This window comes from Mus caroli, chromosome 5 (assembly GCF_900094665.2).
Source record: "Mus caroli chromosome 5, CAROLI_EIJ_v1.1, whole genome shotgun sequence".
In the NCBI taxonomy this organism is placed as follows: Eukaryota; Metazoa; Chordata; class Mammalia; order Rodentia; family Muridae; genus Mus; species Mus caroli.
Window position 1 is genome coordinate 69,978,656 of NC_034574.1, and position 25,000 is coordinate 70,003,655.

Genomic DNA, 25,000 nt, shown 5'->3' on the forward strand with positions numbered 1-25,000 from the left:
AGAAGAAGAAGAAGAAGAAGAAGAAGAAGAAGAAGAAGAAGAAGAAGAAGAAGAAGAAGAAGAAGAAGAAGAAGAAGAAGAAGAAGAAGAAGGGAGTGGGATTCTGTAGGATTTCACTTAAATTAAATCTAGGAGATATACAGAATACTAACAGAATACTAGTGATAAGAGAAGCTCCTTTGTCCCCAAATCAAAATACAGTCAAGTTCTCTGACTAAGAGGCTCTTCCTGCACTGAGTTCCTGCAGGTGCCTCCCCATAGCAAAGACTTTAGCTCAATAGCAGGACTGATTATTACAAGGAGTTCTACAAATTCGTCTGTGACTTATAAACAGGATGACTGGTTTTTCACACCAATTTCTGAGGTGCACCTCCCTCAAATCTCATTAGGATGTTGATATGTTACCTACTTCATGGACAGTAGGGGAGAAAAAGAAAAGGAGGTCCCCTGCCAGGAAGCTTCTGCCACCAAGTCTCTCTCACCTTTGCCACAGTGTGAACAGTGTGGATTAGTAACTATCTCTCAAGTGTGGGTTGTGCGAAGCTCTTTTAGTAACACAATCCTTGTTTTAGGGAAGGAATATGATGCAGGGTGTTGTGATATCTGCCTGTAATCTCAACAGACAGCAGGCAGAGGCAGAGGAGTTGTCAGTTCATGCCAGCTCGGACTACATAGGAAGACCCTGCCTGTCTCACTCTCCAAGAAAGGGGAGAGAGCAAGCAAGGCTCTCTCTCTGGAGGTGGCTGGTGTCAGGATGGAAAAGGGATTCTGGCATAGGTGATAAATATGTGATCATTTTAGCTGGAAGAGGGACCACACTAGCAAGGAAGAGAGGCGGGGGCTGTGCTGACAGTAGACATCACAGATAGGTAAGAACTCAGCCTCCACAGAGTTCTATTAAACATCCTTAAAGACCTACTACAGATGAAAGCAATTGTCTTGCAATCTCATTACTGGACTTTTTATATCAGCAGGACTTTTTTTTTTGTTTTGTAGAAGACATCTCTTAAAAATGTAAATGTTAGAGTAGTTTACGGAATCACGCACGTGAAGGCAGTGCTTGGAGTTAAGAAGGATGGGGAGATGGGACTCCGTCCAGCAAGAAATGGCAGAGCAAGCAGAAGCCTCGTTCCTGAGACTTGCTATGCTGAGCCTCTGAGCTCTGGGTTCCAGATACTTTCCTACAGGTCTAGACAGGGAGGTGAGGGTACGTTGGGCTGCAGCAGGCCTCTGGAGGAAGAAGGTGTTGGCCTAGGGCAGGAAGAGGAAGCCAGGCCCTCCCATGGGGCTGACTCACCCACACTCACTCTTGCCGAGCTTGTTCATTTGAGGATGGCAGATACCCCCATCGTGTGGGTTTCTGCACTGGTTGATCTTGACCACTGAAAGGCAGATGCCCTTGCTTCCGGCCCTGCTAAGTTACATTTCAATTCTCTAATAGCAGGTGAAGCCAGGGGAAGGATTAGCAATAGCCTGGAATAACCATTGCTTGATGCATGGGTAAACTGATCTTTCTGCCCTTCCTTCCCCTACCACCCTATACAGTTGTTTCCAACCTTCCTCCAGAGGAACGGATAGAGGGGAGGATAGACAACGGGAGAGAGGCCTAGAGACTCCAATACGGAGGCAGGCTGTGCTCTGGCTGCAGTTTCAGTAACTTGAGCTCTCTGTGCTTCAGTTCCTTTGTTGAGCTGATGGTGCTTTCTCTCTTAAGGGAGTGGCAAAATGAGCAAAGATTCAGCAAGTATCTGAAACAATATATGGCAGATATCTATCACTCCAAAGGTCAGCATGGGGCCGGTAGCACAGCTCAGTGGCAGGATGGGCTCAACATGCTCGAGACCCTAGCCTGGATCTCCACCACCACGCAACAGAGGCAACGTGACTATTCTGCTCTACAGGCAGAAGAGTCTTGGAGACCAAGTCAGGGTTAGATTCCCTAGATGGTACTGTATCCATAATATCCAACAGCTTAAATACATGAGACATCTCTATCTACATCATTAAATACTGCATGGGTTTTTAAATGCTAAGACTAGAACAGCTTGTCTTTTGATGAGTTGCCAGAAACACGAGCTTTTAGACTTGGGTTACAATAAATCATCTTCTATTGGGTTCTGATTCTGGTTAAATAGCCTTTCTATTTGATCCGGGACCGGGAGGATTACCCATGGATAAATTCTCCAAGTTGTATCGGCTTAGCAAGGATCATCTAGGACTTAGGGCTCAGGATTCTGGTTCTAGTATCCCAGGGAGCACTATTACAAGGTTTTAAGCTTTAACTGAGCAGGGTGAAGAGAGGACAAAGCCCCTCCTTCTCCAGTCTATTAAATGAAGGGATAAGAATATCCCAGCTCAGAGGAAAACTGAAAGGCGTGAAATGCTTTGAGAGAAAGAGGACCAACTCCCAAATAGTTTATCATACGGGGCAAATCATCTTTCCACGACCAAAGGGAATAAGAAAGAAGTTAGAGGGTAGACTGGACTGGAGGGAGAGTTGGCTAAAGGCTCCAACACTGTGCCAGGTGGCACTGTGGTCTCTACCCTAAGCAAATTTGGGGGATAATGGGATAGCGAGGAAGCCTTTTATGAACAGAAAAATTATCATCATGCAAGGGGGTCGTGTGCTGCGGCCATAGCAACAGAGGGCTACCTTCTTGGTAAATTCCAGAGAAAGACTCTAAAGCTGAACATGAATCTCAGAGTCAGGGGATTAATAAAAACAGCAACAAAACCTGAACCGAAGTATGGCAGTGTGCCGGTTAGGTGCAGCACAGAGATGAGGTGATGTGGCGGGAAGAGCAACTTAAGGTCCCTGGCAGGTCCAGTCCTCCACCCCTATCCCCACGCCAGTACCCTTCCCGCCCGCCCGCCCCCAACCCCCTCCCCCGCCTTAGTTTTGTCTTCTGACAAACCGGAAGACCGACCTTATAGCTGATCGCTAACGTCCCTTTAAACCATGACAACCCTGATGAGAATAAACCTTCCCGAAGCTCTCCAGCACAGCGGGGAGAGTTACTGAGCTTGGAAACCGAAAGGAAAGCAATCGAGATGCTCCCACAACAGGAGGAGAAAGCAAGGGGCCGGATCTGGAAGGCAGTGGAAACCCAGATAGAGGATGGTGCTGAGACAGGGTAGGGTGGATACGGACTGGGCGCCCTGGGAACTGCGGAATGATTTGGGGACTGAGATACATATGATGGAGGCCCGCGGCAGGCGCGGGAACCCGCCAGTCCCGGAGGATACATAGGCTTGGGGACTCACCTGCGTCTGCTCCTCCGTGAGGCCCGCCTCGGCTGCGATGAGGCACAGCGTGGTGGGGTCCGGGTGCTTGTTGACCTTGTTAAAGTTGTACTCCAGGATCTCCACCTGGTCCTCCGTGGGGCCGCTCGCGGTCTGCGCCGACATGGTCCGTGCGTGTCTGCAGGGGAACCAGATGCCCCGGGTGAGCGAGGTCCGCCTGCCCCCTCCCGCCGTCCCACCGAGGCGCCCCGCGCCGCTGACTGCGGAGTTTGGGGGGGGGGGAGCCCTCCTTCCCCGGGACCGTCCCCAACCTGACTAAGGATGGAGAGGAGGAAGAAGACGCCTCCCGCCTGCCACTCCGAGGGGACAGTATTCTGAGGAAGCGCCTGAAGTGCTGCCTCCGGAGATCCGGAGCTGCCCTAGGGACTGAGGACGCTCGCAGGGCTGGGCTCCCGTCGCCGTGGGCACGCCTCTCGGGCCGCCACACTCCGCCTCCGCCGCGGGCTAGCACGTGGGGGCTTTGCCAGGGAGCGCAGGGCACCGCACACTTTGGGGAAAGACGCTCACTGCACAAGTTGGGGAAATGGAGATCGCACTTACAAACAACAATACCACCAATGGATGTTTACTCTCCCCCCCCCCGCCCCCCTGATTACAAAATAGCACGTACTGCAGAAAATGTGAAGACATTAAAATCACAGAGGGAAAATTAAATTGCCCGCTTAGTCGCAAATAACAGCTATAAAATTTTGGATGATACTTTAAAGATCTTTCCAATGTACTTGTACAGAGACGGAAATGGAAACACAGCGATAATGATTTATGATTTACTGCTGGGTGGTGGCGTGGAGAAGGCTGAGCCACGAGCATGCGGAAGGCAGCTGAACCCCAATGCCAGGCCTCCATCCCAAGAGCCTACCTACCTCACTACGTTCTCCTGTATGTGTGTGAGATACCTTTCAAACCTTACCCAATTAATCGGGATCAAAATCAACTATCATTTAAAACCTCGGACTTCAGCCCAGAAAAATAGGTCCACCTCCAGCTTCCAGTTCTCCAGCAACAAATGTTGTCCGGCATATCGCGGCAACGACCTTCCTGCTGCGCCATACCGATGTAGCTTCAGACTTGGGGCTAAGAAAACTACCAGGTGTGTTCCCCTCCTCCTATGCTCCCGGTTGAAAACTAGGAGGTAAAGACGGTTGGTCTTCAAGATATTCTTGGCCGTAGATTCTGTCCAGGCTTAGCCAAGCAGTAGTGTGGGAATGACCCTGGCTTGTTGCATTAACAAACAATCGCAGAGTCCCGAGCGGGTTTTGATGTGGTTTGTGCCTGGGGGTAAACTATCTGGATAGTGTGCTCAGAGCTAACCACCTTCTCATCTGTGGCTTATACCTCCTACTTCCCAAGTCAAGGCTTCTTACCTCTCCTCTAGTTCCCTTGAAGAGGTTTCAGACAGGAGGAGCTTTTCAACTACGTGAGACTGGGCCTCAAAGCATTTGCCAAGTCACCAGCAAATCATTTTCAGGGAACTAGATGTCCCTCTACTTAAAATGTGTACCAAGGATCCCCGACTCTGCACCAAGACTGTGGCCCATCAGGTTAGAAATATCTTTCCTGGGTTGGAGAGATGGCTCAGCGGGTAAGAGCATTGACTGCTCTTCCAGAGGTCCTGAGTTCAATTCCCAGCAACCACATGGTGGCTCACAACCATCTGTAATGAGATCTGATGCCCTCTTCTGATGTGTCTGAAGACAGCTACAGTGTACTTACATATAATAAATAAATCTTTTAAGAAAGAAAGAAGGAAACAAGGAAAGAAATACCTTTCCTGTTAGCACCCATTTCCCCTCCCCATCCTTCTATGACACATACTCTTTTGAAAGTCATCTCACAGTCAGGGACATTGAGGCAGAGGACCCAAAGATTCCACGATTTCCAACAATGGCCAGAACTCTAGAGTAGAAATACTGAGTGTTGGTTCCAGGCCCATGGTCTGCTAGCCCCCTTACAGTAAGGCAATCTGTCTTCAGTTTAGTGGGAGAAACTTAGGAGGGTATCAGCTATGTATTCACTGATAAGTGGATATTAGCCCAAAACTTAGGATACCCAAGATATAAGATACAATTTACTAAACGCATGAAACTCAAGAAGAATGAAGACCAAAGTGTGGACACTGTGCCCCTTCTTAGAATTGGGAACAAAACACCCAGGGAAGGAGTTACAGAGACAAAGTTCGTAGATGTGATGAAAGGATGGACCATTTAGAGACTGCCGTATCCAGGGATCCTTCCCATAAGCAGCTTCTAAACGCTGACACCATTGCATACACTAGCAAGATTTTGCTGAAAGGACCCAAATATAGCTGTCTCNTGTGAGACGATGCGGGGGCCTAGCAAACACAGGAGTGGATGTTCACAGTCAGCTATTGGATGTATCACAGGGCTCCCTATGCAGAAGCTAGAGAAAGTACCCAAGGAGCTAAAGGGATCTGCAACCCTATTGTNGGAACAACATGATGTACTAACCAGAACCCCGGAGCTCTTGTCTCTAGCTGCATATGTATCGTAAGATGGCCTAGTCGGCCATCATTGGAAAGAGAGACCCATTGGACTTGCAAACTTTATATGCCCCAATATAGGGGAATGCCAGGGCCAAAAGAATGGGAATGGGTGGGTAGGGAAGTGGGGGGCGCTATGGGGGACTTTTGGGATAGCATTGGAAATGTAACTGAGGAAAATATGTAATAAAAATATTAAAAATTAAAAAAAAAGGAGGGTATCAGCGTGAGGGGAGGGAGGGGCTTGTCTCCGTTTTCAAAGGGTGTGTCTCTAATTAGACACTAATTAGACACTAATCCCAGCCTATGCTGTCCACCAAGGCCACCACCACCATTCGAGCTGTCAACTGAAACATAGCAGGGGTAACGGCTGCCTCTGGTGTTGCTTCTTGCCCATTCCATTTAATACAGTCCTGCTGATTCTTCCACCAGGACCTTTGTTGATGCCCGGTGGAATCCTCAGGCCTTCAGAAATAGCACACTGCAGGAACGTGACTCAGACGGGCGTACACGCTTCCCCGGGTTTTTTGTAACTGCTGGTGTATAACTCACGGGTTGCTAATGTCGCTACATGGGATCAAGTGCATTTTATTTTATTAGTTTTCTGTGGCTTTCTGTTACCAAACTGAGTGGGGTTGTGTGGGGGAGGTCCTGGTTTATTTTAAAGGGCTGGTAGGGTGAGTAGGTAGAGGACCGCTGGCCTTGGTTGGCTGCTAAGGAGACTGTGGGAGGGTCTTTGGACAGCACCTAGCTTTCCAAGGTACACTAAACAAGCACACTTGGCTTCTAGCTATGGGGACACAAGAGTACTACCGTCAGTTTTTTGTTACTGCCCCGCAGAGCTCAGGCACAATTATTTCAGCCCTCCCTGGTAGGCAAATGTTTGCTGTTGCTTTCTTTTTTTCTGTCTTACTGTAAGAATCAAGCGGCCCTGGTAATGGTGACCTTGTAAAGGTCCTCAACTGTTTCCAGTAAGGAAATAAAGTAGCCATTGAGAAGTTTCTCTGAACTTAGCCTAAACAATTTCATATACAAAGAACGAACAACTACTTTGAAGCCCTGTCAACTTCAATCTTAACACCAGAGTTAACTGCTGCGGTTGTTCACGTCTTGTGAAACACCTCGAAGAGCAGTGTGTCCTGTCATTGTGTTTTAGTTTTGTGCTTGGGGAAGTCATTGCACAAGCCCTTTCGAGAGGTTAAATGAAAACCAGCTGGCTTTTTTTCTAAATCCGTTCCAAAGCCTGGGCTGACCTTTGTGTCACAGGCTCAGCTTTATGTCCTGTGAGCCTGTAGTCCTTTGCTTTGGACATATCTACTTACATTAACGATCTCATACAAAGTGCTATGAACCTTGGCTACCTCCCTTTTTAAACATCTTCTCCCTCTCCCAGAATTATGACTTCTCTGTAGTGCCCCTAATATCCAATCAAGAGAGAAAGAAATTTGCTACCATAAACCTACTCCAGTGGTTTGGAGTTGGCCACAGGGGTGAAGCAGGTGGATTTCCCCCCTAAGACAGGGTCTCAAACTTGCTATTTAGTTGGTAAAGATTCTGAACTTCTGAGCCTACCTCCCCCCCATCTGTGTGTGTGTGTGTGTGTGTGTGTGTGTGTGTGTGTGTGTGTGTGTGTGCATGTATCTGCACCCTTGCCCATGTGTGCCTCTTGGGAGTGTACCCAGGGTTGCATGCATTTTGGACAAGCATGCCACTAACTGAGAGCTGCATTGATAATCCAGGTGAATCACTGCTTAGGACATCTTCCAGTTTTCTTTGCCTGTATTTTTCTTGTGTTCATTGTGAACTGCCTGCAAGCAATTGACTCTGTAAATATTTTGTATTTTCCCAAGCGAGAAAAAAATGCCGTGTGGCTACTTTTCCAAGAGAAGTGATGGGTCTCTGCTTTGGAAGACAGGATCTTCCTACTCAGAGGTTACTTAACTAATGTTTTACAGAAGATGGAAAGGGGGATCACTCAAACTTTCAGTGTCCCTTAGAAACTAACAAAAAGTCAGCCTGTGTGGTGGATTGAATGAGAATGCCCTCATGGGCTCATACATATGAATGCTTGATTCCCCATTGGTGGGTGGCTTAGAAGTGTGGCCTTGTTGGAGAACAAATAAATAAAATAAATCACTGTGGGGTGGGCTTTGAGGTTTCAAAAACCCACACCAGACCCAGTCTCTCTGTCTCTGTCTCCCTCGCTCCCTCTTCCTCTCCACCCTCCCTGTCTTCTGCCTGCCACGAGGATTTCAGCTCCCAGATACTTCTCCAGTGCCAAGTCTGCTGCCATATTTCCAACTCTGATGTTCATGGACTAACCCTCTGAAACTGTAAGCAAGCCCTCAGCTAAATGCTTTCTTCTAGAAGTTAGGTCATGGTGTCTCCTCACAGCAATAGAACAGTAACTAGAATATTTGGGCAATAGCTCAGTGGATAGGACGCTTACCTAGCGTACACAAGGTCCTAGGTTCTATCTCTAGCCCTAAATGGACCAATTGAAAAGAGGAGGCAGAATATTTATTTGCCCCGACATTCTAGTATCCATGATAGAAATGCCAGGAGAAGAGGTGTTCTTTTAAATAGAAGCCTTGTTATTACTGTCTCTAAGCAAAGAACCGTCGTTGTCAAGCCTAGCAAAGTCTCGGGACCATCTGCGGCTATGTCTAGGACTACTCCACACCTCCTGAGTGAGAACCACATTCAACCAAACCCAGTGTGGGAGAGACAAGGGGAGTATTCCAACGATGGTCATCTCTTACCATTTAATTACTGAAATTAACTGTGAGCGTTTGGAAACTCTTATGGCTTATCTACCTGTTCTTGGCTCTGTGCCATCGCAACATCCGAGTAGGCGGTAAACTGAGATAATTTTAGGGGAGTAAGCTTGAAAGATAAGTTTTAGCTTTTAAAAATAATTTTATTTCTCTGGAGGTGCCAGGGGTTCTCTAGAGTGGTTACAAGGGCTGGACCTGTTGACCTACAGAATGTGTGATTGTTTCTCTTTACAGGACATTTACATCAACATTTTCTTCCAAGGTTCTCTAGGAAAACTCCCATGTGAGCAGCAATATCCTGCCTCTCTTCCTCCCCGTCACCATGTGTACTGTCAACTTTAATGCTTGCCAGAGCTGCGTCCTCTCGTCATCCATGAATACCATCTAAACCTCTCAAAGCTATTTTTATCCCCAGCTTCTGTGACCCCGTAGGGTTAAAGGCCCCATCTGATGACTATTTACTGTGTAAAAGCATTTCCTGTTCCAGCTCAGAACGGGGATTGGAAGTATTTTCCTTTTGGGAGTTTGGGCTTTGTCTCTAGGCTAGCTTTGTTGCGTCCATTGCTCACCAGAACAAGGATGAACAATGGCTGCAAAGCTAATTCCTAGGGACTCTCATCCCTGACAGGCTAAAAGTGTGACTATTTTGCTTCTTCCGGAGCGCTTGGAAGTCAGAACTTGATTTTGCAGTTTAAGTGGGTTAGTGAATTAAGCAAGTGCTCTCACACAGGGACACACACACCACCAGAACAAGCAAATATCATTGCCCAGATGGACAGTCCAGGATGGATGGAAAGAGTCAGGAGGAAGGACAGAAAGTGGGCGAGATTATTAGACCATGGAATATGCAAAGGAGATCACAGTGTGGTGAGATCTGGTTTTCCTTTGTCTTTCGAGTTTCCCCTCAAAGCCCTCATTTTGAAACCATAGTGGAATTGGTCTTGTTTTGCAGTCAAGAAACATTAACTAACCCGTCTGTGGGGTCAGGGGAGAGCCGAACACTCTGCCTCTTCTCTTAGGTGCAGGAAGGAGGAAAGGCAGCAGATGGTTCCGTGAGCATCAAGGCTGATTTCTGCCTCTACATATATTCTCCTTATATGGACGTCACAAATTACATGCCATCACTGAGTTATCCATTTGAGTCTTTGACTCTGATGTAATCATCCATCACCTCTGGTGAAGAATTCGTGTGGTAAGAACTGAAGATCCTTGTCAAAGTGACCTGGGCCATTGCTGACCTACTGTGGTTGCTCCAGCCTCATTCCCTGGACTTCTGGGATGATATTCACACAGGCTTCTGTGCCTCTCTTTAAAAACCCTTGTATTTACTCGACATTAATCAACAGAGGTAATGGACTGTAGCCCTTTAAAGCTTTGTTCTGACACCATCTGACATATGAAGAAGCTAAAGTTCAGGTCTCTTGGGGATCTGGTCCAAGTATATCCTCTTCACCTTTGACCAGAGTGACAGCTACAGCCTAGGCAGAACTAGTAATTCACCATGACAGGAATGCATGCATGCTACTCTAGGACATGCATCATATGGCTCAAGGCAGAAAGACCGAGGTGACTACTTCACCTGAATCCCATGCTGTCCCATCTGGTTGCTAGGGGCCAGACCAAGAGCCTCATGCCTGCAAGGGCGGAAATGACATCATGCTAACGTTCTGATACTTTGGACTTGCCACAGAATTGGACATCTGTCATTGAGTCATCTGGGTCTTAAAAAGATGAGGTGCTGTTTCTTTGTTAGTTCTACATTTTCTGAGCTTTCAGAAAGGCCCTGTGCTGTTCTCCATTCAGTTTGCTGCTTCTCAATATTCTTCCTTTAGGTTTGCTTTCTTCTGCCTTTAGAAATCCTACTTCTCTCAGAAACATAGCAGAATTAAGAACAAGATGGGGAGAGGACTCTGTTGGAAACGTGCTTGTTGTCGGGTTTGAGGACCTGGGTTCAAATCCCCAGAATTCGTGTAAAAAGCCAGATGTTGTGGCTAACATCTGTAACCCTGGCAACGGCAAGAAGAGGAGACAAGGAAATCACTATAAGCTTGCTGCCCAAGCGATTCTCATCTACTTGGTGAAGTTCCAGGCTCGTGAGAGACACTGTCTCAAACAGAAGATAGGAAGGATCCGAAGAATGTAACCTGAGATTTTTCTCTGACCTCCACATGTACACACACACACCCCAATTTCAAAGTAAAGTTTGAATTAATATAGTAAAAAAACAAAAACAAACAAACTTTGAAATCTCAAATGCTACTCAGTGGAAAATACTCTCTTCACTCCCATAAAGAGGAGACACAGCTGCTCACACCTTACCCAAGTAGTGTTGGGGTAACCTCCCAGGCTGTGTTCCAAGGCATTGCTCACAACTATAAAGTGTTTCTTGTGTTGTGTGCAGCTGCTCTTTAAATGGATGAGAGCCAACAATTCAGCAAGGTTGTCTCCTGATCGGACACCTGGAGAGAGCATTTCTCCATTTATAACTCTTTCTGGGTTACAATCTTTCTCTCTCTCTCTCTCTCTCTCTCTCTCTCTCTCTCTCTCTCTCTCTCTCTCTCTTTTTTTTTTTTTTTTTTTAGGTCTCTCAGGAAGGGTAAAGCCCAATGCTGGAAATCAGAACCTTTCCTCAAATGCTGCGGCTGCAGCTTCAGAAGATGCTGATGCGTGACCTGGCAAGCTGGGTGAGGGTCACTCACCTTCAGGGTACCTTCTGTCTGTCATACAGGAGTTGTGCTTTAAGTTGTCTAGTCTACTTGGGGAGGAATAAAGAATGAATTTCTGCTCATTCCTCACCATGGTTTCCTGACTTTCTTTCTTCCTTATTACTAACGAGGCTATATTCACAGGGTGGAGAAGAGGCCAGGGGAGGTGGGGTGGAGAAAAGTGCTGACTGTCCTAAGCTCTATCCCCGGTCCCCACTTTTTATCCCAAAGGCTGACATGGGGACATACATCTGTAATTCCAACAATTCTATGGCAAGATAGGAAACAGAGGCAGGAGAATCACTTGGGTGCCTCAGATCTCCAGTCTTTTAATTGACCTAGTGGAGCCTAAAACCCAAAAAGCCTGACTTCTCCACTTACACCCTTAACTACCACACCACCTTTCCTAAGTGGCCCAGTGAACAGATAACCATTGCTGGGGAGTTGTGGAGAGGGGCTATGCGATGCCACAGGATCACGTGTGAGGCCATGCCCTATCTGCGGGTGGCATGTCTCTTAGTGAGCAGATACAGCTTTGACCCAGCCCATTGGACGAGTCAGGAAAATCAGCTCACACCATCAGGCTCTCCTACCTCACATGCTCTTCTCTCATTAGTGCAGATCTAGCTGAGGGATGCCATTGGTGGAGAACATGGTGTGCCAATGAGAACAAGTTGCAGCATTCTACAGAACAGGGTGGAGCTTACCTTTGGCAAGAGCCGCTGGGTGTATTTGTTGCTATCATATCATAGATTCGACATTTGTGCCGAATCGATTGTGGAAGTTCCTGAAACTTATGTTGCAATGGTTTGGATTTTTCTATATCCTCTTCAGAAAACAGAAAGATGTTATGAAAAACTATCAGAGGGGCCGGACAGGTGTCTGGGAATGGCTTCCAGCCCTGAGTTGATCATTAGTTGACCCTTAACATACAATTCTCACAGACACAGAGCTCTTTTCATTGAGAGCCTGCTGCCTGCCTGGCTGTTTCAGTCTCCTTTGTGGAGCCTGGGGGACTGTGAAAGATGGCAGGAAAGCTTTAGGCTCCTCTGAGTGTGCTGGGAAGCAAGTGATGATTTCAGCCAATCTTTTTGGAAATAAATGGGCAAAAGAGGGTGATCTGCATGTGTAAGCAGTCTGCCTTTCATAATGATGTTCATGAATTCAGAAAAGTTTCCTCCAGAAAGAATATGAACTGTAGATAGACTCCCAGGCTAACTCACAACTGGAGAATAGCTAAAATTCAACTATAGCTATAATTACAACTATCAAAGAAAAGTATCCTGTTAAAATACCCCCCCCCCCCCCGTGAAGCCGTTTACTTATTTGGAAAGCAAATGCTTTCCTAAAAGACCATTTTAATTAGAAACTGGCTTGGGAAATGAGGCTTTGGTTCAGATATCAATGGGACTTGTGAGCAACTTCTGCAGATTTGGGGGTTTGTAGTGCAATTTTGACTACGCCAGTATCTAGGGTAGTCCCTGAAACACTGTCAGGTGTTTTGTGAATTCTTATTGGATTTAGTTTTCACTTCCTTCATCCTGACATGGAAACATAACTGTTAAGGCTGTATTGCATCACCAGTGGAATAAAGGGGCAGAGGAGAATGAGTAGACACCGGCTGCCTGGGACAGGATTAATCATGCTGCTAATAGTGGGTGATAATCAAAAGGCCAGCCAGCTATTACCAAGTCCAGTATGGCCTTGATAGGGATAGGATGATATGGTTCCTGCCTCTGGAACAGGGCCAGCAGGCATGGGCCTCCATGAGTGTCCATGACTGCTGTGGGCATAAGACGTGTCTATATAATAATGTGCATATTTTATGTTCTTCCTTCAAGGAATGTCCTCCCTGTTAACATTAATGACTCCATGATGACCAAAGACAGCATGAGTCAGGGAGACAAAGGTGTGGCTAATGTCTCAGTAACATGGTAAATGCTGGGACCTTCAGGACAACCTTTAAGGTTGTGGAAAAGAACTCTAAAAACGTGAGTTCAAAAATATATAATCCTCAACTATGCAAAATATAAAGATGTAATATGAATTATCAGGGTCTTCACAGATTTAAAGGAATAGAGGCACCTATACTATAAGCAAGCTTGACAGATAGATACAAAGACAGGAAGATTCCTGACTGAGTTCAAGGTCAGACTGTGACAGAGCTAATTTAGGTCCAGGTGTAGTAGAAATGATAATTTCAGGACATGGCCCCACTCAGATAGCTTATTGTTTGTGCTTAACAGGGGCAGGCAGATCTCTGAATTCTTTTGCAGTATTAAAAGAAAATGTGTATTCTTGCTGTCTCCTAAGAATTAAGGGCTGGGGTCGTGGGATGCTGATTCAAAGTCTAATCAAAAGGGAACCTGGAGTATATGACTGGACTGATGTGTAAAATAAAAGATGGGGCTTACGATCTGCAAAAGATGAGTTAACCAGATTAAAAAAAAAATAGCAAGGGAGAACTGCTTGGGAGACATTGCTGTCTCAAACAAAGAATAGCAAGAGAAAGCTGTCTAGAAAGAGAGCTGTCTGGAGATCTCCAGAAAAAGCCGAACAGAGAAAGGGCAATCTGGAAAGCTGTCTCCAGCAGAGCACTGGCAGCCAGCTTGGAGCCACGATTTGACTTGGAGTCGATTGTTTTCGCCATTCCCAGACACCCCTTTTCTCAGAATCCCTCTTCAACCCTTGGCAAGAAATTCTTTGTATTTTCCTTTCCTTCTCACCCTACCCAAGACATCCAGGAGAAAGGCACAAGTTACGACTTTGTATCACATTCTCTTAGCAAACTACCAAGTGGCACTATCAGATTAGGACAGTTTAGTCTCAGTGAAGGTTCGGGGCAGCTAGTGAAAAGCAGAAACTAGGGGCTTTTGACTATGTAGCATGCATTACAAAGAGAATGCTTATGGATTTGGACTGGATACGTTGTAGAGGGTACATTTACATCTTCCCTACTGAAAGAAAGGATTAACTAGTGTGGAGTGGCAGGCAGGACACTGACAGAGAAGCAGAGATCAGTTCCATTTTAAACTCTCCTTCCCAGTCCCCACAGAACCTTGGCTGTGTCCTTTATCTTATTTGAAACTTGGTTCTTTTCCCAGTAATGTGTGGCTAAAAACTGCTCCTTGCCTGGGTGCTCCAGTGACCAATGACGATCTGATGCCCATGAAACAATTCAGAACAATGTAAGAGGACACGCATTTCCACAGGACTGGAATTACATCTTCATCCACAAAGGTTTGAGGCCAGAGGAGTCTGGGATGATCTCGATTCTAAATTCCTGGCGATCTGAGTCGTAGAACCTTTGAATGGCCATACAATGGTCTTCCTCGATAATAGTTTACTGGTGCCAGTGATGGGAGAAAGAGACCTAGTCCAAGGCCTACAGAGGCTTTGATTTGATGACTACACTGTGCCAAATTCCCACACCAAAGGACTGCTCGGTGGCCCATGGAACGCCCTAGTACCTGGGTGGTTTTTAATATTCAGCCTGTGAAATTAGGGCAGCCACATAATTTGTCATCTAAGCTAGAATGTATGTGTAAAATAGATGGTTTTAATAAGCACAGCTATACAATAGGCCACAGTGGACACATCCCAAGCAAACTGGGGCATCTGGCCCTCTTATTATCCATCAGATGTGTCACTTAGGTATGGGACAGGAGCTCCTGTGGGACTTGTCTCTGCTGCTTTGGAGATTAGCAAGATGCAGGTCACAGTAATGAGGATGAAGCTCGCTTTAACCCTTAAAGGAGAATACGACTGAAGACTTGTGGTTAAAGGTAAGTGGGGATTCCATGGCTTCACATCTCCTGAACGTTCGCAGTTTATAAACGTTTGACTGGGAGGAAGAGTAAGACTGGCTCAGGGCCTCTGCTTTCTGTGGGACTGAGAGCATCATGTGCTACAGCTTAGCAAATATCCATTACATCAAAGACAGTTAGTTCTGCCACCCAAGTATAAATAAGGGGCCCAAAACAGTCATCCTAGAGAACCCTACAGGCATCCAGGTGTCCAGGGAACCTCAGACCAGAGAAGAGAGAGAGAGAGAGAGAGAGAGAGAGAGAGAGAGAGATTTGTGAAATATGAAAAATGATCTATTTTTGTCTTTACATATATTTGATGTTTAATGCATCAGAGATTTTCATGGAATAAAATTCTTGAATTTCCTAAAGAGAACTATTAAAGCTAAAAATATCTGTATACCCAAGGTTGGAAACAAATAACAAATACATCAACTTTCTGTAGTTTGTAATTAAAAAAAAAAAAGAATTGTCCCAAATACAACAAAGGGAAGCTTTATAATGAACTTCTTTATATGTTTTAGAGTATATTTCTAAATTTGGTTGCTCATTTATTTCTCAAGTTGAATTGGTTTAGGAAAGTATTAATTAGCTTCATCAGATCACTAGCTTGCAAGTAGGGTGATGTGTTTGTCAATTGACAGTAAAAAGGCCAGTAATAGAAGTCAGTCTGGTAATTACAGATACACAATAATGATAAGTTATACACGGACTGTGGAGAATGAAGTCGATGAGCCTGGCTTGCATTCTGCAGCTGTTCAGTCACTTTTTTTTCACTTTCAAATATTAAAATTAGAGTATCTTTCTGAAAATGTTCTCGGTCTCATTGCTTGACCCTGTAAATGGTTGTGTATTTGTAATTCTGGAGATGTGGCGCTGCCGTGATTTATCGATCTGTTCTGAGAATCTACATAGTGGTTCCACAGTATTTTTACTCAATCCAAATTACATTAGGAAACAGTAGTTAGGGGGCTGTAATGATGCACAGGGCTGTAATGATGCACAGGGATGTAATGTTGCATGTAGATGTAATGTTGCACATGGATGTAATGTTGCATGTAGATGTAATGATGCACAGGGAAATTATCATGTGGTTAGAGCCCTACTGTATCCCTTTAGGCCATTACACTTTGCCTGAAGGAAGCAAGGATGCTTCCCCCAGATGACTCGTGTATTTTAAAAAGTCCAGGGAAGACTCTGACAAAATGGAGTTATCACTTCGTTCAAACACACTTTAATCAATTATTACTTTTTATGATCCAACCACCATCCTTATTTTATGGCTATGATTAGGCAACAAAGAAACCGGCACACCGCCGGCACTTTGTACAATGCCAAGTTATGCCAAAGTCCAACTACCCAAGCTGCCTGTTGCCAGGATACTCAGTTATATGGGACTTCTTTTTTTCCAGTAGAGCTGCTTTTATGAACAGGTGTTCAGCTAGTGGGACAAACAGCAGATGTAAAACTTTAGCCTAGTCATTAACATCTCCAAGAAACCTAAGAAGACAGATATACTAGAAGGTTCTGCTTGGACGGAACGCTGAGCCTAGGGTATTTCTCTAACCTTCAAACATGTTGCAGAAAGATACTAGATGGAGCCTCAGGAACTCTGAGCTCTGAACCTTGGGCTCTGTAATGTAATCTCCGTGTGACTTTGGACAGCTCCCACTTGGTGTGCACCTCCATACCTGCATCTGCCATTGCTGCCACCCTACCCGCCAGTTGTCTCACGTCCTTTTTGTAGGATTCAGTGAGATTATCTATGAACCCAAACAACAAACACTGTATAAATGCAAGGTAGAGATCCAGCTTTCCTGGTGGCTCAAGATAGGATGCTGAGGAACTGAGTGATGTCAAACTTTGCAAGCATTAAATGATTTAGTGTTTTTTAAACGCAAAACTAAAGAATGACATGATTTCTTGGAATACTTTTTTTTTTTTTGGTCTAGAAAACCTCTGCTCCATATGGAAATATGAAATGTTTCTAGAATCTATTAGAATGACTGGAACTCAGCTTCTTACTAAAACACTAGGGAAGCCCCCAGATGTTTGAAATATTAGACCAAAGCTTATTATACTATGTTTCTGTTTTTTCTAGTGGGTTCCACATTCCACACTGTTTTAAGGAAACATGGGAACCTAACATCTCCTAGTCTCCCAACTGCCAGAAACTAGTGTGTGAACATACAGTAGAAGATCATTACAGGACCATTTGTGGGAACTAGAGTCCGGAGAGATGACCATGCAAGCTGTCGACACAAGCTATGACTATGAAGTTACAAATCTATATTAAAAATAGAAGCAGCCGGGCGTGGTGGCGCACGCCTTTAATCCCAGCACTCGGGAGGCAGAGGCAGGCGGATTTCTGAGTTCAAGGCCAGCCTGGTCTACAGAGTGAGTTCCAGGACAACCAGGTAAACCCTACTTCAAAAAGCCAAAAGAAAAAGAAAAACAGGAAACATAAGATATAAGACCTAAGGAAGGGTTTTGTGTGCATAAGTCAATGGATGCCTATTTTTTATTATTATTTTATTTTGTGTGTATGGATATTTTATCTGCATGTCTCTCTGTGCACCCAAAAAGGTCCCAAGAACAAACTAGATCCCCTGAAACTGGAGTTACGGGCAGTTGTAAGCTCCTGTGTGTGTTCTGGGAATTGAACTCGAATTCTTCGGAAGAGCAGCCCGTGTTCTTAACTGTTGAGCCACCATTCCAGCCCCTAGTTAGTGGATGTCTTACATCTTAATAGAAGGCCAAATTAAACAAACAAATGAACAAAGACATAACAATTGAAAGATTGGTAGTCGGTCCGTTTTCCAGAACTTGCCTGTGTATCTTGCTGTACCTTTGCATTTATCCGGGTACTTCATGGCATACAATGTAGCGTGCTTTGTGCTGTGGCTCAAACCCATGAGCTTGAATCTTTTTCCTTGAAGGTCAGTGCGAGTAACTGGCCATTGGCTCTTGTGCCTTCTAGCAGCAAATGATTAAGTGAATTCTAGTCTTCTCTTAGCCAAGTTATATAGCATCAGGTCCTCTTGCGGCTTCTTACAGATCTGTCCCTGAGGCTGTCTGCTCATGCAGAAGCTCTTTAGAGTCTGAACTCTGACCCAGATTGAGCTCACAAATGAAAGAGAGCCTCAGGCTGGAGAGATGGCTCAGCAGTTAAGAGTATAGACTGCTCTGCCAGAGGTCCTGAATTCAATTCCCAGCAACCACATGGTGGCTCACAACCATCTGTAATGGGATCTGATGCCCTCTTCTGGTGTGTCTGAAGAGAGCAATGGTGTACTCATATACATAAAATAAATAAATAAATCTTTAAAAATAAATAAAGTAATTTTTTAAAAGGAAAGAAGGAAATAGAGCCTCTTGCCCCCTTCCCCCTCTGCATCACGATTCCCAGAATTCTCCACTACCCCTCAAAAGGACAAATTTTGAGAGGGCTGCTTAATGAACTGACAGGTACTTCCAGAATCACTTAGTTTTATATATATAGCAAGTTTCACTCCCAGGCACCAGTAGACTAGGAAGTTGGACAGTGTGGAGGGAACCTGGGCACTAAGGAGGGCTGCCTATGTAAATTTCCTTAGGGAGGAGCCACACTAGCAGGAAATGGAACTACATCAACAAAGACTACATCATGTAAGCAGATCTGTGATGCCCTTAAGAACTCCAGGAAATTTCCATCTAGATCCATCTAGATCCAATGGCCAGAATGGCTATCATCAGTTTCCTGCTTAGCGGTCTCTAAGATTAGAACTGACTCCAGGTCTATCCTGGAGTTTGTTACTTTGTTTCCATCTTATGAGAACAGACCGGTTCAACTGTAAACAAACTGGCAGGGTTTTCAGATTTGGTCACATTTTATGAAACCCACTGGAGTGAAGTATAAGAAACGTGGAGATGGGTAAGCCTAACTTCCCTATGTTGGATAGTGCTCTACTTGCCACTACCTAGTAATCAAACAGACTACCTCACCCTAGTGAGGAACAACCCCCTAGTAATAAACAAGGCCCCAATGTTTATTCTGAACACTTTTTCTTAGGGTGATGCCTCTAGCAGTTCACTTTCTCTAGGTGTAAGCGCAATGTTTCCTTCAGAGAACTCGCGTGCAATGGACATAAATGTGCCTCTGCACAGATGCAATTGAGGGGCGGGGAGGGGGGTGCGGGGTGGGTCCCCGAGGCTGCATGGCTGAATGCTAAGATCCCAGGGAAATTAGTTTGCCCTCTTGAACTTTCATGGGCTTTATTCAAAGATGATTAGATAAATTATTGCTCCAGCCAGGTATTTTCAACAGGGAAGGGAAGAGGCCATTATTTATAATCCCCTTGTAAGCCTTCGAGATGGCCCAGCCAGCACTCGCTGACAAGTCTATGTGGATTGAGTCCTCAGAACTCCTTATGACCGGAGAGAAGCAGCTTCAAGGTGTCTTCCGACCACAGGCTGTGGCCTATGCACCCCAGGCACACAATGAATACATTTAAAAAGAGAGAATACACTTTAAAACCCTAATTAAGACTTCCAGTCTTCGGATCTCAGTCCTGCCTTATTGTAGCTGAGGAGGTAGGTCCCTGTGCCTCTGTATTCTGCTCTGCCCTGTAGTGTGCACTGTCTTCTGCCAGGGCGAGTCTGTGCTGGTGTCTGTAGGAGACTGTTCGACGTCTCCATGAGGACAGATGCAGGAACTTTCTGGGCAACTGAAAGGAAGAGGCAAACCTACACCTGGTTGGTCATACCTCACTCATTCTGAATTTCACATATGCCTGGGACCAAAAGCTTTAAAGCCGCAAACCTATCTTGGTTCTAACTGAAATCAGGGCCTGTGAGTCTCCAGGAGACTGTGGCACCTCTACCGGGACACACATCTTCCATTGCACAGTGGGGCTCATCTGTAACCTTAGTAAGCCTGTTCCCCACCAGCATGTCTTAGGTAAGCAGGCAGGAAAGTGGTCCTTCCATGCCGATGGGGGTAGGCTGATCCTCTGTGCATCCCGCCAGACCACAAGCCACATTTCCACTACCCACTGCCCCACTCACTCAGCATTTTGAAGGTCTGAAGAATCCATCAGTGTCCAAATAACTTAATCCAGGTTACACAGCATAGCCACTAAGAGCAAAAATCTAAGAACCTTTGAAATAAGCCATTCTACACAAAATTTGGAAATAACGGTAAAGGAGATGTATTCAAAGAAAAGTCACCTAAAGAAGAAATTCTGTCACTTCTATACATGAGTTTTGCCAGCTGTGTGAACTCATTGCTTGTCTAAAACCTTTTTTTTTTCCATGAACTGTAAATGGCAGGAAGTAGTTCCAGCTGCAGAACAGCAGTGGTACCCAGTGTTGACCCCTACTGCCCTGAGGCTCCCAGCCTAGTCTTTTCTGAGAAGCTCTATTCTGAGGTTCAGCTTTACCTCTGTTCAGAAAAGGAAATTTAGCAAGACCCGTTCTTAGACTTAGACTGAAAACCTATAATCTTGATATTCTTTCTCTCAGTTGTTTGGAATTAATTTTGATGAATAGGAATTATATATATTTTTACCTGAAAGTGACTTTCCTAATTGCTAGCTTTAAATTAAAGTGATAATTATATTTAGACAGCATTTCAAAGCTGGCATAATGGCACAAGCCTATAATCTCAGGACTCAGGAGGCAGGGGCAGGAGGATCAGGAGTTCAAGGGCAGCCAGCCCCAGCTACATTTCAAATGTGAGGCCAGATGGGCAACTTACACAAGACCCTGACTCAGACAAACAATAAAAGAACAGCAGCAGCAAAAATAAAAAAATAAGGAAAGAAAGAAAGAAAGAAAGAGTTCAAAGAACTCCCAGATAGGTTATCTTGTTAGAACGTATTTAATAATCCAGGGTTCATTAAGCAATTACTGTCTATTAACATCATAACTTTAATTGGTATGCCAAAGAGTGGTAAACAAATCCCTGAGAGAATGAAACCTTGGAAATAACACAGATGGTCAAACTCTAAAACACAGGCAGCTAGCCAGGACAAGTTCAGTAGCCAGGGCAGGTTCAGTGAGGCCCTGTGGCCCCATCCCCACCCCCACACAAGCACCTGCATCCACACAGGTGGGAGGAGGAGGGGGAGGATAGTAGGAATGGCAGAAGTCAGAAAGACAAATGTCACTCACTCATGCTTTGGCCAAGGGCTGCCAGGAAACCTAATGTTTCCTGGGGACACCACTAGAGGATGGTGCAGGGGGACTGCTGTGAGTTTGAAGCCAATCTGGGTTTCAAAACACCAAGAGGAAGGGGAAATCAAAAATATCCATCACTCAGTTGGATCTCATCTGCCTCTCCGTAACCTCCACACCCCAAGTCTCTTCTCCAGGCCACCAATGAGGATGGGCTCACACATAACCTCTGCTGTCTCTCACCTCCCTTCCTCTTATACACCCTTGTAACTTGTATCTTCCTTTGTTCCCAGGCCCCAAATCTTGCTCAGAGAAACCCCACTTCCCTGGAACAAGACCCTTACAAACATGGTACTCAGCTTCAGTTTGGTGGTTAGGAAGTGCCTGCTGTGGTAACGGTGTAAACCCATCACCCTGCCTAACAAATCTGTTAGCTTCCTGACTAGTGGCTTTAAGCTCCTTAAAAACAGAACAAAAGAAAACAAAAACCACACATACACACACATACGCATGGCACAACTCTGATTTAGCGTCCATGGGCTTCCCCAGGGGTCTAGAAACTGGATTCAAAAGAGTGTTGGAGGATGAGTTCTGTTAATGGTTGTCCAATGCAAAAGCCAGCCTTGAAACCACATATATACCATCAACAAATATAGACTCAGCTTTCATATGTATGTGTGTGTATGTGTATATGTGTATGTATATATGTATATATGTATATATGTGTATATGTGTATATGCATATATGTGTATATGCTTATATGTGTATATGTATATATGTATACATGTATGTATATGTGTGTATATATGTATCTGTGTATATGCTTATATGTGTATATGTATATATGTATATGTGTATGTATATATGTATGTATATGTGTATATATGTATCTGTGTATATATGTATCTGTGTATATATGAATATGTGTGTATATGCCTATATGTATATATGTATACATGTATGTATATGTGTATAGTGTATATATGTATATGTGTACATATGTATATATTAATGCACACATATGACAATAATAAAGAAAAAGGCTATTAACTTGACAGTAAGGGAGGGGTATGGGAAGGTCTCAGGGGAACGTAGCTAGGCGGGGCAGGAGGGAGGAATGGGAGGAAAAATGTGATAAAATTCTATGTCAAGTAAAAACATTTAAAACACAAAAGAAAGAAGATCCTTTTTAAAAATGTGTGTTGGAGTTGAACATAAGCTTAGCACTCAGTGAGTCCTGGTGCATTCAGGTCAGCCTGGCCTACAACCCAAGCTACATATTGAAACATGGTCTCAAAAAAACCTTGTCGGTGTGGGGATGGTTGATGGGCCCATGAAAGGTCACACTCTGAAGCTTGCTTTGCTTATTTGAAACAGGATCTTGCTCTGAAGTTCTGCTAGCCTTAACCTCAGGGCAATTCTCCTGCCTCAGCCTAGTAGGTGCTGAGATGACAGGTATGAGTTATCACATAGCCTTCATCACAGACCTCTCGACCTAAACAGATGGACTAGGCTGTTGGTGTCAGCTTACCTCCTTACGGTGCTGTGTGCATTTTTGCAACACACTGTTTAGTCTTCTGTGAGCTGGCTTCCCTCTTCTCTCTCACCTCCCCAGCCTGTGGGTTTTTCCTCAGTACCTGCCCTGTGCTGTGACAAGTGGCAGGGAACGGCTGACATCTCTCTTCAAGGCTTTTTGATCTAAAATATGTGATACCCTGTTCCTTTTATTCAGTGACTCTTCCTCCACCTAAAAATTCACCTTGAATACCTGGACAGCATCAGAATTCAAAAATTACACAACTCTGCCTTCTGGAAATGCCAGAGGACAGCATCTGTCTCTTTACATGGACACTGTTTCCATTACTGTAAATAGATGGGAGAACAAGACATAGGAGCATGTAACACTGCAAGTTCAAAGTCCAGACACCTCTCCTCGATGCAGATATTGCACCCCAAACACGTACCAACACAAAAATACATATTTTAAACATTGTGTTTGATTTTTAGATAGCAAACAGAGCGACGGTTATTGGTATCTAAATGATGAAATGATAAATAACAGTTACCCGGGTGATGAAAATAGAAATAAACAATCAGTAAAACAACCATGAGCATCTCTCTGCTTCCCTGCTTCGAATCCACGATCTGGCACACATCTTTAGCAACAGCACTCTGACTCCTCGCCACAGCCGGGGACTGGGGGCGGGGGGGGGGGGGGGGGGGGGGGGGGGAGCGGGGGAGCAGGCAAGGGGGTAAAAATTAATTTTTTTCTCCCTTTTACCTCCACCGTTGTCCAACAAAAAAGAAAAAAAAGAGCAAATGTTTTAACTCTAGTATTTTGGGCCCATCTCTAGACAAGTTCATTCTCAGCATTCAAGGCCGACCGTAGACAGCTACTTACGTGGAAGTCTGGGCGAGCTCTGGGCTGGGGAGCAGCGGATGCTGGTGCCTGTCGGCTTAAATAGCCTGCTGGCTGACGTGGCTGCTGATCGCACGTTTTATTTACGCCTGAGAGTGCACGCTCAAGCAGGGACCTGAAAAACCTGCAGCGTGGGCAGGCGGGAACCACTGAAAGTCGCCCGACCTTACGTCTGTCCTGGTTATTCAGGTTTGATGCTTAGGTGGTGACTTCTGAGAGCCTGCTGGAACTTTTCATTCAGCCCTGTCCCCTTAGCCACCAAGATCGCAGGCACGTTAGGTGCTGCTGAGAGACATGGAAGAGCATCAGGCCCCTGGCTCTTTCCCCAGCTTCCTTATTTGGACTCGTTAGACGTTGCCGCCTCTCAAGGCTTTGGTCTGCTAGGCTGAATTCACAGCTCTGCGGGCAACACGCCAAACCTCAGAGCCTGGACCAAGGCCCAATTAATGAAAAGCTATTTTCTTTTGGACACAGAATGTACAAACAAGGAACAACCAAAGCAGAGGGCCCGGCCCGAATGAGACAATGTTAGGCTCCCTCGAACGCTCTTCATTTTTCTTTCTGCATTCGCCATTTGTTAATGAAATTCCTATCTGAGGGTTGAAAGAGTCCCCTGCGGAAGCTCCCTTTAAAAGGCAGCCTGTGAGCGAGACTGTGTGAAGATGGAGCCAGGCAACAGTACCCAAGGGCTCCTGTGACCGGTGCAGATGCCAGAGTGTGGATGTGGGTGTGAGGACCCCATGGGTCCAGGTTTATATTTGTCTTATTAGCTGGATAGGCCGTTGGAAGTTGCAGCAATGAACCCACGAGGGTTCATTGGGGAAGGAGGAGGCGACTCTGGGCCACTGAGATCATTTACGGGAGTATCTGTGTATGTAGCACAAAGTAGATCCTCCCCACGTACTGGCCCTATGGGCCTCAGCTGCCTGCAGAAAGTAAAGCCCACTTGATTCTCCTGGGAACTGGAATCACATTGAGAGACTAGCAGAGACTGTTGAGACCACGAGAAATAATGGCTACAATCTGCGTGTAGGAGACAGCAGAGACCCAGCCAGCCCGGTTCCCGGAGGAATTCTCACGCCTCCTGTCTCTTGGCTCCTTCACTTCTAATTCTTCTATGAGCACATCTGGACTCTTGCCTTCCAGATTTCCTTACCACATGATCTATGTCTTGTTGATCTCATGACAAGCAGAGGTATAGGAATGGGCATAGCCATGTACGTGGGGAGTATAGCTCCGGAGTGCAGCTCTTGCCCAGCGTATATAAGGTTCCATGTTTGATCCCCAGCAGGGCAAGGAACAAACAAACAAAACAAGTCTTCCTGGGTGCTGA

At 45.3% G+C, this 25,000-nt stretch overlaps 1 protein-coding gene across 2 annotated transcripts in view; it reads right to left on the bottom strand.

The window, feature by feature from the left end:
- Positions 1–23,959, bottom strand: part of Hopx (HOP homeobox) — a 28,286-nt gene extending 4,327 nt beyond the window's left edge. The window contains exons 1-2 of one of the 2 annotated variants that reach the window (XM_021163081.2): positions 23,650–23,959; positions 3,265–3,421 (exon numbers count right to left, since the gene is read on the bottom strand). In XM_021163081.2, the coding sequence (XP_021018740.1) occupies positions 3,265–3,408 (144 nt within the window). In that variant the 5' untranslated portion in view covers positions 3,409–3,421; positions 23,650–23,959. Of the gene's footprint in view, positions 1–3,264; positions 3,422–3,554; positions 3,691–23,649 lie in introns of those variants that run through there. The other variant, XM_021163080.2, reaches the window with a different exon arrangement.
- Between the last annotated feature and the right edge of the window lie 1,041 nt (positions 23,960–25,000).